Below are 20,561 nucleotides of genomic sequence, written 5' to 3'. Positions count from 1 at the left end.
AACTGAGCAAGAGGACAAGTACAGTAGAGTGCCTAGTTTGAGAAACAGACGCCTCACAAGTCCTCAACTGGCAGCATCATTAAATAGTACCCACAAAACACCAGTCTCAACGTCAACAGTGAAGAGGAGACTCCGGGATGCTGGCCTTCTAGGCAGAGTTCCTCTGTCCAGTCTCAACGTCAACAGTGAAGAGGAGACTCCGGGATGCTGGCCTTCTAGGCAGAGTTCCTCTGTCCAGTCTCAACGTCAACAGTGAAGAGGCGACTCCGGGATGCTGGCCTTCTAGGCAGAGTTCCTCTGTCCAGTCTCAACGTCAACAGTGAAGAAGAGACTCCGGGATGCTGGCCTTCTAGGCAGAGTTCCTCTGTCCAGTCTCAACGTCAACAGTGAAGAGGCAACTCCGGGATGCTGACCTTCTAAGGCAGAGTTCCTCTGTCCAGTCTCAACATCAACAGTGGAGAGGCGACTCCGGGATGCTGGCCTTCTAGACAGAGTTCCTCTGTCCAGTCTCAACATCAACAGTGAAGAGGCGACTCCTGGATGCTGGCCTTCTAGGCAGAGTTCCTCTGTCCAGTGTCTGTGTTCTTTTGCCCATCTTAATCTTTTATTTTTATTGGCCAGTCTGAGATATGGCTTTTTCTTTGCAACTCTGCCTAGAAGGCCAACATCCTGCAGTCGCCTCTTCACTCTTGACGTTGAGACTGGTGTTTTGCGGGTGCTATTTAATGAAGCTGCCTGTTGAGGAATTGTGGTCATGTTGAGCCTGTATTCGAACCCACAAATGCTGATGCTCCAGATACTCAACTAGTTTTATTGCTAATTTAATCAGGACAACAGTTTTCAGCTGTGCTAACATAATTGTGAAAGGGTTTTCTGATGATCAATTAGCTTTTTAAAATGATAAACACAACGTGCCATTGGAACACAGGAGTGATGGTTGCTGATAACGGGCCTCTGTACTCCTATGTAGATATTCCATTGGAACACAGGAGTGATGGTTGCTGATAATGGGCCTCTGTACACCTATGTAGATATTCCATTGGAACACAGGAGTGATGGTTGCTGATAACGGGCCTCTGTACTCCTATGTAGATATTCCATTGGAACACAGGAGTGATGGTTGCTGATAACGGGCCTCTGTACTCCTATGTAGATATTCCATTGGAACACAGGAGTGATGGTTGCTGATAACGGGTCTCTGTACTCCTATGTAGATATGCCATGAAAATCAGCAGTTTGCTGCTACAATAGTCATTTATATGATATTCCATAAAAATCCAGCCACAATAATCATTTACAACATTAACAATGTCTCCACTGTATTTCTGATCAATTTGATGTTATTTTAAATGGACAAAAATGTGGGCATTTCTAACCAAACTATTGAACAGTAGTGTATACATTTTTGTATTCTTGAGTGTCATTAAAATGAAACCCAAATTAAGAAGTCGACTGTGTGTTTTTTTGTGTGTGAGTCCTGTCTGTCTGTACCTTGTCGTGGTAGTGTGTGTGTGTACCTTGTAGTGGTAGTGTGTGTGTGTACCTTGTAGTGGTAGTGTGTGTGTGTACCTTGTAGTGGTAGTGTGTGTGTGTACCTTGTCGTGGTAGTGTGTGTGTACCTTGTCGTGGTAGTGTGTGTGTGTACCTTGTAGTGGTAGTGTGTGTGTGTACCTTGTAGTGGTAGTGTGTGTGTGCACCTTGTCGTGGTAGTGTGTGTACCTTGTCGTGGTAGTGTGTGTGTGCACCTTGTCGTGGCAGTGTGTGTGGTGGTAGTGTGTGTGTACCTTGTCGTGGTAGTGTGTGTGTACCTTGTCGTGGTAGTGTGTGTACCTTGTCGTGGTAGTGTGTGTGTACCTTGTCGTGGTAGTGTGTGTACCTTGTCGTGGTAGTGTGTGTGTACCTTGTCGTGGTAGTGTGTGTACCTTGTCGTGGTAGTGTGTGTGTACCTTGTCGTGGTAGTGTGTGTATACTTTGTCATGGTAGTGTGTGTACCTTGTCGTGGTAGTGTGTGTACTTTGTCGTGGTAGTGTGTGTGTGCACCTTGTCGTGGTAGTGTGTGTGTGCACCTTGTCGTGGTAGTGTGTGTGTGCACCTTGTCGTGGTAGTGTGTGTGTACCTTGTCGTGGTAGTGTGTGTGTACCTTGTCGTGGTAGTGTGTGTACCTTGTCGTGGTAGTGTGTGTGTACCTTGTCGTGGTAGTGTGTGTGTACCTTGTCGTGGTAGTGTGTGTGTACCTTGTCGTGGTAGTGTGTGTGTACCTTGTCGTGGTAGTGTGTGTACTTTGTCGTGGTAGTGTGTGTGTGTACCTTGTCGTGGTAGTGTGTGTGTGGTAGTGTGTGTGTGTACCTTGTCGTGGTAGTGTGTGTACCTTGTCGTGGTAGTGTATGTGTACCTTGTCGTGGTAGTGTGTGTGTACCTTGTCGTGGTAGTGTGTGTGTACCTTGTCGTGGTAGTGTGTGTACTTTGTCATGGTAGTGTGTGTACCTTGTCGTGGTAGTGTGTGTACCTTGTCGTGGTAGTGTGTGTTCTTTTTTCGTGGTAGTGTGTGTGTACCTTGTCGTGGTAGTGTGTGTGTACCTTGTCGTGGTAGTGTGTGTACCTTGTCGTGGTAGTGTGTGTACCTTGTCGTGGTAGTGTATGTGTACCTTGTCGTGGTAGTGTGTGTGTAGCTTGTCGTGGTAGTGTGTATGTGTACCTTGTAGTGGTAGTGTGTGTGTGTACCTTGTAGTGGTAGTGTGTGTGTGTACCTTGTAGTGGTAGTGTGTGTGTGTACCTTGTCGTGGTAGTGTGTGTGTGTACCTTGTCGTGGTAGTGTGTGTACCTTGTAGTGGTAGTGTGTGTGTGTACCTTGTAGTGGTAGTGTGTGTGTGTACCTTGTCGTGGTAGTGTGTGTGTACCTTGTCGTGGTAGTGTGTGTGTGTACCTTGTAGTGGTAGTGTGTGTGTGCACCTTGTCGTGGTAGTGTGTGTACTTTGTCGTGGTAGTGTGTGTACCTTGTCGTGGTAGTGTGTGTGTACCTTGTCGTGGTAGTGTGTGTGTGTACCTTGTCGTGGTAGTGTGTGTGTACCTTGTCGTGGTAGTGTGGGTGTACCTTGTCGTGGTAGTGTGTGTGTGTACTTTGTCGTGGTAGTGTGTGTGCACCTTGTCGTGGTAGTGTGTGTGTGTACCTTGTCGTGGTAGTGTGTGTGTACCTTGTCGTGGTAGTGTGTGTGTACCTTGTCGTGGTAGTGTTTGTGTGCACCTTGTCGTGGTAGTGTGTGTGTGTACCTTGTCGTGGTAGTGTGTGTGTGTACCTTGTCGTGGTAGTGTGTGTGTGTACCTTGTCGTGGTAGTGTGTGTGTACCTTGTCGTGGTAGTGTTTGTGTGCACCTTGTCGTGGTAGTGTGTGTACCTTGTCGTGGTAGTGTGTGTGTGTACCTTGTCGTGGTAGTGTGTGTGTACCTTGTCGTGGTAGTGTGTGTGTACCTTGTCGTGGTAGTGTGTGTGCACCTTGTCGTGGTAGTGTGTGTACCTTGTCGTGGTAGTGTGTGTACCTTGTCGTGGTAGTGTGTGTACCTTGTCGGGGTAGTGTGTGTGTACCTTGTCGTGGTAGTGTGTGTGTACCTTGTCGTGGTAGTGTGTGTGTACCTTGTCGTGGTAGTGTGTGTGTACCTTGTCGTGGTAGTGTGTGTACCTTGTCGTGGTAGTGTGTGTGTGTACCTTGTCGTGGAAGTGTGTGTGTACCTTGTCGTGGTAGTGTGTGTGTGTACCTTGTCGTGGTAGTGTGTGTGCACCTTGTCGTGGTAGTGTGTGTACCTTGTCGTGGTAGTGTGTGTGTACCTTGTCGTGGTAGTGTGTGTGTGTACCTTGTCGTGGTAGTGTGTGTGTGTACCTTGTCGTGGTAGTGTGTGTGTACCTTGTCGTGGTAGTGTGTGTGTACCTTGTCGTGGTAGTGTGTGTACCTTGTCGTGGTAGTGTGTGTGTACCTTGTCGTGGTAGTGTGTGTACCTTGTCGTGGTAGTGTGTGTACCTTGTCGTGGTAGTGTGTGTACCTTGTCGTGGTAGTGTGTGTGTACCTTGTCGTGGTAGTGTGTGTGTACCTTGTCGTGGTAGTGTGTGTACCTTGTCGTGGTAGTGTGTGTGTACCTTGTCGTGGTAGTGTGTGTGTACCTTGTCGTGGTAGTGTGTGTGTACCTTGTCGTGGTAGTGTGTGTACCTTGTCGTGGTAGTGTGTGTACGTTGTCGTGGTAGTGTGTGTACCTTGTCGTGGTAGTGTGTGTACCTTGTCGTGGTAGTGTGTGTACCTTGTCGTGGTAGTGTGTGTACCTTGTCGTGGGCCTGTATCTCAGCTCCTTTCCCCATCAGCACATCGATGATCTGAATGTTCCCACAGCCTGCTGCAATCAGGAGGGGGGGAGTCCCGTTCTACCCACACACATGTTAACATGGGATCAGTGAATGTACACACATTATACTGTACACACACACACACACATGGTGTTCTGAGCAGACCAGAGAAGTCAGGGTTAGTATGATAGTAGAGACTGATTCCTTAACAAGGTGTTCTGCTGAGAGCTGGAGAAAAGATCAGACAGACTGTTAGTGGGATGACTAGATAGATGACTAGATAGATGACTAGATAGATGACTAGATAGATGTAGATAGATGATTAGATAGATGACTAGATAGATGACTAGATAGATGACTAGATAGATGACTAGATAGATGACTAGATAGATGACTAGATAGATGATTAGATAGATGTAGATAGATGTAGATAGATGACTAGATAGATGACTAGATAGATGACTAGATAGATGACTAGATAGATGATTAGATAGATGACTAGATAGATGTAGATAGTAGATAGATGACTAGATAGATGACTAGATAGATGACTAGATAGATGTAGATAGATGACTAGATAGATGACTAGATAGATGACTAGATAGATGACTAGATAGATGTAGATAGATGACTAGATAGATGACTAGATAGATGACTAGATAGATGACTAGATAGATGACTAGATAGATGTAGATAGATGACTAGATAGATGACTAGATAGATGATTAGATAGATGTAGATAGATGACTAGATAGATGACTAGATAGATGACTAGATAGATGTAGATAGATGTAGATAGATGACTAGATAGATGTAGATAGATGACTAGATAGATGACTAGATAGATGACTAGATAGATGTAGATAGATGACTAGATAGATGACTAGATAGATGACTAGATAGATGACTAGATAGATGTAGATAGATGACTAGATAGATGACTAGATAGATGACTAGATAGATGACTAGATAGATGATTAGATAGATGATTAGATAGATGACTAGATAGATGACTAGATAGATGACTAGATAGATGTAGATAGATGACTAGATAGATGACTAGATAGATGACTAGATAGATGTAGATAGATGACTAGATAGATGACTAGATAGATGACTAGATAGATGTAGATAGATGACTAGATAGATGACTAGATAGATGACTAGATAGATGACTAGATAGATGACTAGATAGATGTAGATAGATGACTAGATAGATGACTAGATAGATGACTAGATAGATGATTAGATAGATGACTAGATAGATGACTAGATAGATGACTAGATAGATGTAGATAGATGACTAGATAGATGATTAGATAGATGACTAGATAGATGACTAGATAGATGACTAGATAGATGTAGATAGATGACTAGATAGATGACTAGATAGATGACTAGATAGATGACTAGATAGATGACTAGATAGATGTAGATAGATGACTAGATAGATGTAGATAGATGACTAGATAGATGTAGATAGATGTAGATAGATGACTAGATAGATGTAGATAGATGACTAGATAGATGTAGATAGATGACTAGATAGATGTAGATAGATGACTAGATAGATGACTAGATAGATGTAGATAGATGACTAGATAGATGACTAGATAGATGTAGATAGATGACTAGATAGATGTAGATAGATGACTAGATAGATGTAGATAGATGACTAGATAGATGTAGATAGATGACTAGATAGATGTAGATAGATGTAGATAGATGACTAGATAGATGTAGATAGATGACTAGATAGATGTAGATAGATGTAGATAGATGACTAGATAGATGTAGATAGATGACTAGATAGATGTAGATAGATGACTAGATAGATGTAGATAGATGACTAGATAGATGTAGATAGATGACTAGATAGATGTAGATAGATGATTAGATAGATGATTAGATAGATGACTAGATAGATGACTAGATAGATGACTAGATAGATGACTAGATAGATGACTAGATAGATGACTAGATAGATGTAGATAGATGTAGATAGATGACTAGATAGATGACTAGATAGATGTAGATAGATGACTAGATAGATGATTAGATAGATGACTAGATAGATGATTAGATAGATGACTAGATAGATGACTAGATAGATGTAGATAGATGACTAGATAGATGACTAGATAGATGACTAGATAGATGACTAGATAGATGTAGATAGATGACTAGATAGATGACTAGATAGATGACTAGATAGATGACTAGATAGATGACTAGATAGATGACTAGATAGATGTAGATAGATGACTAGATAGATGTAGATAGATGACTAGATAGATGACTAGATAGATGACTAGATAGATGACTAGATAGATGACTAGATAGATGATTAGATAGATGACTAGATAGATGACTAGATAGATGATTAGATAGAAGACTAGATAGATGACTAGATAGATGACTAGATGGATGACTAGATAGATGACTAGATAGATGACTAGATAGATGTAGATAGATGACTAGATAGATGTAGATAGATGACTAGATAGATTACTAGATAGATGACTAGATAGATGTAGATAGATGACTAGATAGATGTAGATAGATGACTAGATAGATGACTAGATAGATGACTAGATAGATGTAGATAGATGACTAGATAGATGACTAGATAGATGTAGATAGATGACTAGATAGATGTAGATAGATGACTAGATAGATGTAGATAGATGACTAGATAGATGTAGATAGATGACTAGATAGATGACTAGATAGATGACTAGATAGATGTAGATAGATGACTAGATAGATGACTAGATAGATGTAGATAGATGACTAGATAGATGACTAGATAGATGACTAGATAGATGACTAGATAGATGACTAGATAGATAGATGACTAGATAGATGACTAGATAGATGACTAGATAGATGATTAGATAGATGACTAGATAGATGACTAGATAGATGTAGATAGATGACTAGATAGATGATTAGATAGATGTAGATAGATGACTAGATAGATGACTAGATAGATGACTAGATAGATGACTAGATAGATGACTAGATAGATGACTAGATAGATGACTAGATAGATGACTAGATAGATGACTAGATAGATGACTAGATAGATGACTGGATAGATGTAGATAGATGACTAGATAGATGACTAGATAGATGACTAGATAGATGACTAGATAGATGTAGATAGATGACTAGATAGATGACTAGATAGATGACTAGATAGATGATTAGATAGATGACTAGATAGATGATTAGATAGATGACTAGATAGATGACTAGATAGATGTAGATAGATGTAGATAGATGACTAGATAGATGACTAGATAGATGTAGATAGATGACTAGATAGATGACTAGATAGATGACTAGATAGATGTAGATAGATGACTAGATAGATGACTAGATAGATGACTAGATAGATGACTAGATAGATGACTAGATAGATGTAGATAGATGACTAGATAGATGTAGATAGATGACTAGATAGATGACTAGATAGATGTAGATAGATGACTAGATAGATGACTAGATAGATGACTAGATAGATGACTAGATAGATGTAGATAGATGACTAGATAGATGACTAGATAGATGACTAGATAGATGACTAGATAGATGTAGATAGATGACTAGATAGATGACTAGATAGATGACTAGATAGATGTAGATAGATGACTAGATAGATGACTAGATAGATGTAGATAGATGACTAGATAGATGACTAGATAGATGACTAGATAGATGACTAGATAGATGACTAGATAGATGTAGATAGATGACTAGATAGATGTAGATAGATGACTAGATAGATGACTAGATAGATGACTAGATAGATGACTAGATAGATGTAGATAGATGACTAGATAGATGACTAGATAGATGTAGATAGATGACTAGATAGATGTAGATAGATGACTAGATAGATGTAGATAGATGACTAGATAGATGACTAGATAGATGACTAGATAGATGACTAGATAGATGACTAGATAGATGTAGATAGATGACTAGATAGATGACTAGATAGATGTAGATAGATGACTAGATAGATGACTAGATAGATGTAGATAGATGACTAGATAGATGACTAGATAGATGACTAGATAGATGACTAGATAGATGACTAGATAGATGACTAGATAGATGTAGATAGATGTAGATAGATGACTAGATAGATGACTAGATAGATGTAGATAGATGACTAGATAGATGACTAGATAGATGTAGATAGATGACTAGATAGATGACTAGATAGATGACTAGATAGATGTAGATAGATGACTAGATAGATGACTAGATAGATGACTAGATAGATGTAGATAGATGACTAGATAGATGTAGATAGATGACTAGATAGATGACTAGATAGATGACTAGATAGATGACTAGATAGATGTAGATAGATGACTAGATAGATGACTAGATAGATGACTAGATAGATGACTAGATAGATGACTAGATAGATGACTAGATAGATGTAGATAGATGACTAGATAGATGACTAGATAGATGACTAGATAGATGACTAGATAGATGTAGATAGATGTAGATAGATGACTAGATAGATGACTAGATAGATGTAGATAGATGACTAGATAGATGACTAGATAGATGACTAGATAGATGTAGATAGATGACTAGATAGATGACTAGATAGATGACTAGATAGATGTAGATAGATGACTAGATAGATGACTAGATAGATGTAGATAGATGACTAGATAGATGTAGATAGATGACTAGATAGATGACTAGATAGATGACTAGATAGATGACTAGATAGATGACTAGATAGATGTAGATAGATGACTAGATAGATGACTAGATAGATGACTAGATAGATGACTAGATAGATGACTAGATAGATGAGAATAAATGTAACAAACATTATTACATTGGTTAACACACACACACACACACACACACACACACACACACACACACACACACACACACACACCCCCAGAGAGAGACAGAGCTGTGTTCTCACCTTGTTGGGCTGGTTAAGGTCATAGCTGGTCAGCGAGGTCAGAAGATGCTGCAGGCCAGGTACGTTGTTGTCGTTTATTGCATGGATTATAGCCTTCATCACGAAGGAGTCTTCCTCATCCTATTGACACACCACAGGGGGTTATTATGTTTCCATCAGGTGTATGGTATCATGCCACAGGCTCAGGTAACAGGGATAATATGCTCTAGTGTTATAGTAACAGCTGGATGTGACCCTGAATTAAGTCCCTTAAAACATGTTCTGTACTGGGGAGGGACAGACAGAGAGGGGGTGGGGAGGGACAGACCGAGAGGGGGTGGGGAGGGACAGACCGAGAGGGGGGTGGGGAGGGACAGACCGAGAGGGGGTGGGGAGGGGACAGAGAGGGGTGGGGAGGGACAGACAGAGAGGGGTGGGGAGGGACAGACAGAGAGGGGGTGGGGAGGGACAGACAGAGAGGGGGTGGGGAGGGACAGACAGAGAGGGGGTGGGAGGGACAGACAGAGAGGGGGTGGGGAGGGACAGACAGAGAGGGGGTGGGGAGGGACAGACAGAGAGGGGGTGGGGAGGGACAGACAGAGAGGGGGTGGGGAGGGACAGACAGAGAGGGGGTGGGGAGGGACAGACCGAGAGGGGGTGGGGAGGGACAGACCGAGAGGGGGTGGGGAGGGACAGACCGAGAGGGGGTGGGGAGGGACAGACAGAGAGGGGGTGGGGAGGGACAGACAGAGGGGGGTGGGGAGGGACAGACAGAGAGGGGGGGTGGGGAGGGACAGACCGAGAGGGGGTGGGTAGGGACAGACAGAGAGGGGGTGGGGAGGGACAGACAGAGAGGGGGTGGGGAGGGACAGACAGAGAGGGGGTGGGAGGGACAGACAGAGAGGGGGTGGGGAGGGACAGACAGAGGGGGTGGGGAGGGACAGACCGAGAGGGGTGGGTAGGGACAGACAGAGAGGGGGTGGGGAGGGACAGACCGAGAGGGGGTGGGGAGGGACAGACCGAGAGGGGGTGGGGAGGGACAGACCGAGAGGGGGTGGGGAGGGACAGACCGAGAGGGGGTGGGGAGGGACAGACAGAGAGGGGGTGGGGAGGGACAGACCGAGAGGGGGTGGGTAGGGACAGACAGAGAGGGGGTGGGGAGGGACAGACAGAGAGGGGGTGGGGAAGGACAGACAGAGATGGGGGTGGGGAGGGACAGACCGAGAGGGGTGGGGAGGGACAGACAGAGAGGGAGGTGGGGAGGGACAGACAGAGAGGGGGTGGGGAGGGACAGACAGAGAGGGGGGTGGGGAGGGACAGACGGAGAGGGGGTGGGGAGGGACAGACGGAGAGGGGGTGGGGAGGGACAGACAGAGAGGGGGTGGGGAGGGACAGACGGAGAGGGGGTGGGGAGGGACAGACAGAGAGGGGGTGGGGAGGGACAGACAGAGAGGGGGTGGGGAGGGACAGACAGAGAGGGGGTGGGGAGGGACAGACATAGAGACATAGAGGGGGTGGGGAGGGACAGACATAGAAGGGGGTGGGGAGGGACAGACAGAGAGGGGGTGGGGAGAGACACACAGAGAGGGGGTGGGGAGGGACAGACAGAGAGGGGGGGGGAGGGACAGACAGAGAGGGGTGGGTAGGGACAGACAGAGATGGGGGTGGGGAGGGACAGACCGAGAGGGGGTGGGTAGGGACAGACAGAGAGGGGGTGGGGAGGGACAGACAGAGAGGGGGTGGGGAGGGACAGACCGAGAGGGGGTGGGGAGGGACAGACCGAGAGGGGGTGGGGAGGGACAGACAGAGAGGGGGTGGGGAGGGACAGACAGAGAGGGGGGTGGGGAGGGACAGACCGAGAGGGGGTGGGTAGGGACAGACAGAGAGGGGGTGGGGAGGGACAGACAGAGAGGGGGTGGGGAAGGACAGACAGAGATGGGGGTGGGAGGGACAGACCGAGAGGGGGTGGGGAGGGACAGACAGAGAGGGAGGTGGGGAGGGACAGACAGAGAGGGAGGTGGGGAGGGACAGACAGAGAGGGGGTGGGGAGGGACAGACGGAGAGGGGGTGGGGAGGGACAGGGGAGGGGGTGGGGAGGGACAGACGGAGAGGGGGTGGGGAGGGACAGACATAGAGACATAGAGGGGGTGGGGAGGGACAGACATAGAGGGGGTGGGGAGGGACAGACAGAGAGGGGGTGGGGAGAGACACACAGAGAGGGGGGTGGGGAGGGACACACAGAGAGGGGTGGGGAGGGACAGAGAGAGGGGGTGGGGAGGGACAGACAGAGAGCGGGGTGGGGAGGGACAGACAGAGAGGGGGTGGGGAGGGACAGACAGAGGGGGTGGGGAGGGACAGACAGAGAGGGGGGGTGGGGAGACACACAGGAGGGGGACACACAGAGAGGGGGAGGGACACACAGAGAGGGGGTGGGGAGGGACACACAGAGAGGGGGTGGGGAGGGACAGACAGAGAGGGGGTGGGGAGGGACAGAGAGGGGGTGGGGAGGGACAGACAGGGGGGGGTGGGGAGGGACAGACAGAGAGGGGGTGGGGAGGGACAGACAGAGAGGGGGTGGGGAGGGACAGACAGAGAGGGGGTGGGAGGGACAGACAGAGAGGGGGTGGGGAGGGACAGACAGAGAGGGGGTGGGGAGGGACAGACAGAGAGGGGGTGGGGAGAGACACACAGAGAGGGGGTGGGGAGGGACACACAGAGAGGGGTGGGGAGGGACAGAGAGAGGGGGTGGGGAGGGACAGACAGAGAGGGGGTGGGGAGGGACAGACAGAGGGGGTGGGGAGGGACAGACAGAGAGGGGGTGGGGAGGGACAGACAGACACAGAGAGGGGGGTGGGGAGGGACACACAGAGAGGGGGTGGGGAGGGACACACAGAGAGGGGGTGGGGAGGGACAGACAGAGGGGGTGGGGAGGGACAGACAGAGAGGGGGTGGGGAGGGACAGACAGAGAGGGGGTGGGGAGGGACAGACAGAGAGGGGGTGGGGAGGACAGACAGAGAGGGGGTGGGAGGGACAGACAGAGAGGGGGTGGGGAGGGACAGACAGAGAGGGGTGGGGGAGGGACAGACAGAGAGGGGTGGGGAGGGACAGACAGAGAGGGGGGGGTGGGGAGGGACAGACAGAGAGGGGTGGGGCGGGACAGACAGAGAGGGGGTGGGGAGGGACAGACATAGAGGGGGTGGGGAGGGACAGACAGAGGGGGGTGGGGAGGGACAGACAGTAGTTTCAGGAAGTTTCAGGAAGTAACCAACTGTGTAAAGTTTAGATAGGTAAATTGATAACACTGATAACACATAAGGCAAATCACTAACCTTCAACAGGTATGTGGGTGGGGAGGGAGGGACAGACAGGTATGTGGGTGGGGAGGGGGGTGGGGAGGGGGGTTCTCTATGCTTATACATGGTACTTCATAAGGATCTGACTAAACGTAGGGCACCACCACATAGGGAACAGGGTGGAATAGAGTTGTCTCAGATCTTACCAGTGGGTGTGATTTTGTGCATCTATATGAATGTGTGTGTGTGTGTGTGTGTGTGTGTCTAAGACAGGGGTTGTTCTTACCAGCGTGTCATCACTGCGAGCCACACTGATGTTGCTTCTAGACAGGAAGGAGCGAGAGAGACGGTTACACAACGAGATGAGGCGTACCGATTGCTGGAAGATAGGAGAGAAGAAACAGAATATTAATAAATATTAGAATACCCCCAGAGCTCACTTCACCATACCCCCAGAGCTCACTACACCACACCCCCAGAGCTCACTACTCCTCACCCCCAGAGCTCACTACACCACACCCCCAGAGCTCACTACACCACACCCCCAGAGCTCACTACACCACACCCCCAGAGCTCACTACACCACACCCCAGAGCTCACTACACCACACCCCCAGAGCTCACTACTCCTCACCCCCAGAGCTCACTACTCCTCACCCCCAGAGCTCACTACACCACACCCCCAGAGCTCACTACACCTCACCCCCAGAGCTCACTACTCCTCACCCCCAGAGCTCACTACTCCACACCCAGAGCTCACTAAACAACACCCAGAGCTCACTACACCACACCCCCAGAGCTCACTACTCCTCACCCCAGAGCTCACTACTCCTCACCCCCAGAGCTCACTACTCCTCACCCCAGAGCTCACTACTCCTCACCCCCAGAGCTCACTACACCACACCCCCAGAGCTCACTACTCCTCACCCCCAGAGCTCACTACTCCTCACCCACAGAGCTCACTACTCCTCACCCACAGAGCTCACTACTCCTCACCCCCAGAGCTCACTACTCCTCACCCCCAGAGCTCACTACACCACACCCCCAGAGCTCACTAAACAACACCCCCAGAGCTCACTACTCCTCACCCCCAGAGCTCACTACTCCTCACCCCCAGAGCTCACTACTCCTCACCCCCAGAGCTCACTACTCCTCACCCCCAGAGCTCACTACTCCACCCCCAGAGCTCACTACTCCTCACCCCCAGAGCTCACTACTCCACCCCCAGAGCTCACTACTCCACACCCAGAGCTCACTAAACAACAACCAGAGCTCACTACTCCACACCCCCAGAGCTCACTACTCCTCACCCCCAGAGCTCACTACTCCACCCCCAGAGCTCACTACTCCACACCCAGAGCTCACTACGCTACACCCCCAGAGCTCACTACTCCACACCCAGAGCTCACTAAACAACACCCAGAGCTCACTAAACAACACCCAGAGCTCACTAAACAACACCCCCAGAGCTCACTAAACAACACTAGAGTGACTAAACAGACAAGCTTTGTTTGACGGTTTTCAGGCTCTTAGGGCTTTGTCATTTCTGTCTGAATTATGTTGAATCATAACCAGACTCATCTCAATACGATGGACAATGTCATTGTATAGAGAGAAGAGAGAGAGAGAGAGAAAAGAAAAACAGGGAGAGAGAAGAGAGAGGGAGAGAGAAGAGAGAGAGAGAGAGAAAAGAAAAACAGGGAGAGAGAGAGAGAGAGAGGGACAGAGAGAGAGAGAGACAGAGAGAGACAGAGAGAGAGAGAGAGAAAAGAAAAACAGGGAGAGAGAGAGAGAGAGAGGGACAGAGAGAGAGAGAGACAGAGAGAGAGAAAAGAAAAACAGGGAGAGAGAGAGAGAGAGAAAAGAAAAACAGGGAGAGAGAGAGACAGAGAGAGACAGAGAGAGAGAGAGAGAAAAGAAAAACAGGGAGAGAGAGAGAGAAAAGAAAAACAGGGAGAGAGAAATAGAAGAGATAGGAGAGAGAGAGAAAAGAAAAACAGGAAGAGAGAGATAGGAGAGAGAGAGAGAGAGAGAGAGAAAAGAAAAACAGAGAGAGAGAGAGAGAGACAGAGAGAGACAGAGAGAGAAAATAAAAACAGGGAGAGAGAGAGATAGAAGAGATAGAAGAGAGAGTGCTACAAAGACAGAGATGGATATATAGGGACGGCAGGGTGGCCTAGTGGTTAGAGTGTTGGACTAGTAACCGGAAGGTTGCAAGTTCAAACCCTGAGCTGACAAGGTAAATCAAATCAAATCAAATGTTATTTGTCACATACACATGGTTAGCAGATGTTAATGCGAGTGTAGCGAAATGCTTGTGCTTCTAGTTCCGACAATGCAGTAATAACCAACAAGTAATCTAACTAACAATTCCAAAACTACTGTCTTATACACAGTGTAAGGGGATAAAGAATATGTACATAAAGATATATGAATGAGTGATGGTACAGAGCAGCATAGGCAAGATACAGTAGATGGTATTGAGTGCAGTATATACATATGAGATGAGTATGTAAACAAAGTGGCATAGTTAAAGTGGCTAGTGATACATGTATTACATAAGGATGCAGTAGATGATATAGAGTACAGTATATACGTATACATATGAGATGAATAATGTAGGGTATGTAAACATTATATTAGGTAGCATTGTTTAAAGTGGCTAATGATATATTTTACATCAATTCCCATCAATTCCCATTATTAAAGTGGCTGGAGTTGAGTCAGTGTGTTGGCAGCAGCCACTCAATGTTAGTGGTGGCTGTTTAACAGTCTGATGGCCTTGAGATAGAAGCTGTTTTTCAGTCTCTCGGTCCCAGCTTTGATGCACCTGTACTGACCTCGCCTTCTGGATGATAGCGGGGTGAACAGGCAGTGGCTCGGGTGGTTGATGTCCTTGATGATCTTTATGGCCTTCCTGTAACATCGGGTGGTGTAGGTGTCCTGGAGGGCAGGTAGTTTGCCCCCGGTGATGCGTTGTGCAGACCTCACTACCCTCTGGAGAGCCTTACGGTTGTGGGCGGAGCAGTTGCCGTACCAGGCGGTGATACAGCCCGCCAGGATGCTCTCGATTGTGCATCTGTAGAAGTTTGTGTGTGCTTTTGGTGACAAGCCGAATTTCTTCAGCCTCCTGAGGTTGAAGAGGCGCTGCTGCGCCTTCTTCACGATGCTGTCTGTGTGGGTGGATCAATTCAGTTTGTCTGTGATGTGTATGCCGAGGAACTTAAAACTTGCTACCCTCTCCACTACTGTTCCATCAATGTGGATAGGGGGGTGTTCCCTCTGCTGTTTCCTGAAGTCCACAATCATCTCCTTAGTTTTGTTGACGTTGAGTGTGAGGTTATTTTCCTCCGAGGGCCCTCACCTCCTCCCTGTAGGCCGTCTCGTCGTTGTTGGTAATCAAGCCTACCACTGTTGTGTCGTCCGCAAACTTGATGATTGAGTTGGAGGCGTGCGTGGCCACGCAGTCGTGGGTGAATAGGGAGTACAGGAGAGGGCTCAGAACGCACCCTTGTGGGGCCCCAGTGTTGAGGATCAGCGGGGTGGAGATGTTGTTGCCTACCCTCACCACCTGGGGGCGGCCCGTCAGGAAGTCCAGTACCCAGTTGCACAGGGCGGGGTCGAGACCCAGGGTCTCGAGCTTGATGACGAGCTTGGAGGGTACTATGGTGTTAAATGCCGAGCTGTAGTCGATGAACAGCATTCTCAAATAGGTATTCCTCTTGTCCAGATGGGTTAGGGCAGTGTGCAGTGTGGTTGAGATTGCATCGTCTGTGGACCTATTTGGGCGGTAAGCAAATTGGAGTGGGTCTAGGGTGTCAGGTAGGGTGGAGGTGATATGGTCCTTGACTAGTCTCTCAAAGCACTTCATGATGACGGAAGTGAGTGCTACGGGGCGGTAGTCGTTTAGCTCAGTTACCTTAGCTTTCTTGGGAACAGGAACAATGGTGGCCCTCTTGAAGCATGTGGGAACAGCTGACTGGGATAGGGATTGATTGAATATGTCCGTAAACACACCAGCCAGCTGGTCTGCGCATGCTCTGAGGGCGCGGCTGGGGATGCCGTCTGGGCCTGCAGCCTTGCGAGGGTTAACACGTTTAAATGTTTTACTCACCTCGGCTGCAGTGAAGGAGAGACCGCATGTTTTGGTTGCAGGCCATGTCAGTGGCACTGTATTGTCCTCAAAGCGGGCAAAAAAGTTATTTAGTCTGCCTGGGAGCAAGACATCCTGGTCCGTGACGGGGCTGGTTTTCTTTTTGTAATCCGTGACCCTGCCACATACCTCTTGTGTCTGAGCCGTTGAATTGAGATTCTACTTTGTCTCTATACTGACGCTTAGCTTGTTTGATTGCCTTGGGAACGACATCTTCAACGCACGTTCTAATGAACTCGCACACCGAATCAGCGTATTCGTCAATGTTGTTGTCTGACGCAATACGAAACATATCCCAGTCCACGTGATGGAAGCAGTCTTGGAGTGTGGAATCAGATTGGTCGGACCAGCGTTGAACAGACCTCAGCGTGGGAGCTTCTTGTTTTAGTTTCTGTCTGTAGGCAGGGATCAACAAAATGGAGTCGTGGTCAGCTTTTCCGAAAGGAGGGCGGGGCAGGGCCTTCTATGCGTTGCGGAAGTTAGAATAGCAGTGATCCAAGGTTTTGCCAGCCCTGGTTGCGCAATCGATATGCTGATACAATTTAGGGAGTCTTATTTTCAGATTAGCCTTGTTAAAATCCCCAGCTACAATGAATGCAGCCTCAGGATGTATGGATTCCAGTTTGCAAAGAGTCAAATAAAGTTCGTTCAGAGCCATCGATGTGTCTGCTTGGGGGGGAATATATACGGCTGTGATTATAATCGAAGAGAATTCCCTTTGTAGATAATGCGGTCTACATTTGATTGTGAGGAATTCTAAATCAGGTGAACAGAAGGACTTGAGTTCCTGTATGTTGTTGTGATCACACCATGTCTCGTTAGCCATAAGGCATACGCCCCCGCCCCTCTTCTTACCAGAAAGATGTTTGTTTCTGTCGGCGCGATGCGTGGAGAAACCAGCTGGCTGCACCGACTCCGATAGCGTCTCTCCAGTGAGCCATGTTTCCGTGAAGCAAAGAACGTTACAGTCTCTGATGTCCCTCTGGAATGCTACCCTTGCTCGGATTTCATCAACCTTGTTGTCAAGAGACTGGACATTGGCGACAAGAATGCTAGGGAGTGGTGCGCGATGTGCCCGTCTCCGGAGTCTGACCAGAAGACCGCTACGTTTGCCTCTTTTACGACGTCGTTGTTTTGTGTCGCAGGCTGGGATCCATTCCGTTGTCCTGGTTGAAAGGCAGAACACAGGATCCGCTTTGGGAAAGTCATATTCTTGGTCGTACTGATGGTGAGTTGACGCTGCTCTTATATTCAGTAGTTCTTCTCGACTGTATGTAATGAAACCTAAGATGACCTGGGGTACTAATGTAAGAAATAACAATAACAAAAAACTGCATAGTTTCCTAGGAACGCGAAGCGAGGCGGCCATCTCTGTCGGGGCCGGAAGTAATCTGTACAAATCTGTCGTTCTGCCCCTGAACAGGCAGTTAACCAACTGTTCCTAGACCAGTTAACCCACTGTTCCTAGACCAGTTAACCCACTGTTCCTAGGCCAGTTAACCCACTGTTCCTAGACCAGTTAACCCACTGTTCCTAGACCAGTTAACCCACTGTTCCTAGACCAGTTAACCCACTGTTCCTAGACCAGTTAACCCACTGTTCCTAGGCCAGTTAACCCACTGTTCCTAGACCAGTTAACCCACTGTTCCTAGACCAGTTAACCCACTGTTCCTAGACCAGTTAACCCACTGTTCCTAGACCAGTTAACCCACTGTTCCTAGACCAGTTAACCCACTGTTCCTAGACCAGTTAACCCACTGTTCCCCTGAACAAGGCAGTTAACCCACTGTTCCTAGACCAGTTAACCCACTGTTCCTAGACCAGTTAACCCACTGTTCCACTGTTCCTAGACCAGTTAACCCACTGTTCCACTGTTCCTAGACCAGTTAACCCACTGTTCCTAGACCAGTTAACCCACTGTTCCTAGACCAGTTAACCCACTGTTCCTAGACCAGTTAACCCACTGTTCCTAGACCAGTTAACCCACTGTTCCTAGACCAGTTAACCCACTGTTCCTAGACCAGTTAACCCACTGTTCCACTGTTCATAGACCAGTTAACCCACTGTTCCTAGACCAGTTAACCCACTGTTCCTAGACCAGTTAACCCCACTGTTCCTAGACCAGTTAACCCCACTGTTCCTAGACCAGTTAACCCACTGTTCCCCTGAACAAGGCAGTTAACCCACTGTTCCACTGTTCCTAGACCAGTTAACCCACTGTTCCACTGTTCCTAGACCAGTTAACCCACTGTTCCTAGACCAGTTAACCCACTGTTCCTAGACCAGTTAACCCCACTGTTCCTAGACCAGTTAACCCCACTGTTCCTAGACCAGTTAACCCCACTGTTCCTAGACCAGTTAACCCACTGTTCCTAGACCGAAAATAAGAATTTGTTCTTAACTGACTTGCCTAGTTAAATAAAGGTAAAATAAATATATATAAATATATAGAGAGAGATAGGAGAGAGATAGAAGAGGGAGAGAGATAGAAGAGAGATAGAATAGAGAGTGAAAAAGAGACAGAGGGAGAGAGATAGAAGTGATAGAGAGATAGAAGAGAGATAGAATAGAGAGTGAAAAAGAGACAGAGGGAGAGAGATAAATGTACCTTCCATTTCCTCCGAGCAGCAAACTTCTTAAACTTCTCCATGTTGACTGCAGACTCCTTCCTGCTGAGAGCCTGCTGGGAGTCCTTTGGCTGATTGGACGAACAGGAACATATACGACTAATCAGATCAATAGATTACATCCACTTATCAATACTGTTTATATTGATCATATTGTGTATCATTCTGCTACCCTTCGTTTTCAAGTAGGATTTTAGGAAGTGAATGAACACTCATTCCCTGTACAAAGTGAATAAAGAAATAACTTAACCTGTGTGTGTGTGTGTGTATGTGTGTGTGTGTGTGTGTGTGTGTGTGTGTGTGTGTGTGTGTGTGTGTGTGTGTGTGTGTGTGTGTGTGTGTGTGTGTGTGTGTGTGTTAGACAGACCTTGATCCAGGGATGGAGCAGACTGTCCTGGATGGTCATTCTCTTTCTGAAAAAGACAGGACAGTCAGGGTTAGGAAGGGAACAGGGGTTAGGAAAGGAACAGGGGTTAGGAAGGGAACAGGGGTTAGGAAAGGAACAGGGGTTAGAAGGAACGGGGTTAGGAAGGGAAGGGGGTTAGGAAAGGAACAGGGGTTAGGAAGGGAAGGGGGTTAGGAAGGGAACAGGGGTTAGGAAGGAACAGGGGTTAGGAAAGGAACAGGGGTTAGGAAGGAACAGGGGTTAGGAAAGGAACAGGGGTTAGGAAAGAAACAGGGGTTAGGAAAGGAACAGGGGTTAGGAAAGGAACAGGGGTTAGGAAAGGAACAGGGGTTAGGAAGGAACAGGGGTTAGGAAGGAACAGGGGTTAGGAAGGGAACAGGGGTTAGGAAGGAACAGGGGTTAGGAAGGGAACAGGGGTTAGGAAGGGAACAGGGGTTAGGAAAGGAACAGGGGTTAGGAAGGGTACAGGGGTTAGGAAAGGAACAGGGGTTAGGAAAGGAACAGGGGTTAGGAAGGGAACAGGGGTTAGGAAAGGAACAGGGGTTAGGAAAGGAACAGGGGTTAGGAAGTGAACAGGGGTTAGGAAAGGAACAGGGGTTAGGAAGGGAACAGGGGTTAGGAAAGGAACAGGGGTTAGGAAAGGAACAGGGGTTAGGAAAGGAACAGGGGTTAGGAAAGGAGCAGGGGTTAGGAAAGGAGCAGGGGTTAGGAAGGGAACAGGCGTTAGGAAGGAACAGGGGTTAGGAAGGGAACAGGGGTTAGGAAGGGAACAGGGGTTAGGAAGGAACAGGGGTTAGGAAGGGAA

The 20,561-nt window shown here is 47.5% G+C and overlaps 1 protein-coding gene across 3 annotated transcripts in view; it reads right to left on the bottom strand.

The window, feature by feature from the left end:
- dapk1 (death-associated protein kinase 1) overlaps positions 1-20,561 on the bottom strand; it is a 206,973-nt gene that overhangs the window by 84,484 nt on the left and 101,928 nt on the right. For all 3 annotated transcript variants that reach the window (XM_065026935.1, XM_065026936.1, XM_065026937.1), the window contains 5 exons: positions 19,718-19,763; positions 19,332-19,421; positions 12,858-12,950; positions 9,299-9,418; positions 4,306-4,404 (listed from right to left, as the gene is read on the bottom strand). In XM_065026935.1, the coding sequence (XP_064883007.1) occupies positions 4,306-4,404; positions 9,299-9,418; positions 12,858-12,950; positions 19,332-19,421; positions 19,718-19,763 (448 nt within the window). The remainder of the gene's footprint in view (positions 1-4,305; positions 4,405-9,298; positions 9,419-12,857; positions 12,951-19,331; positions 19,422-19,717; positions 19,764-20,561) is intronic.

This window comes from Oncorhynchus nerka, linkage group LG13 (genome assembly GCF_034236695.1).
Source record: "Oncorhynchus nerka isolate Pitt River linkage group LG13, Oner_Uvic_2.0, whole genome shotgun sequence".
Lineage (NCBI taxonomy): Eukaryota > Metazoa > Chordata > Actinopteri > Salmoniformes > Salmonidae > Oncorhynchus > Oncorhynchus nerka.
This window is presented reverse-complemented; position numbering and strand designations above follow the sequence as displayed.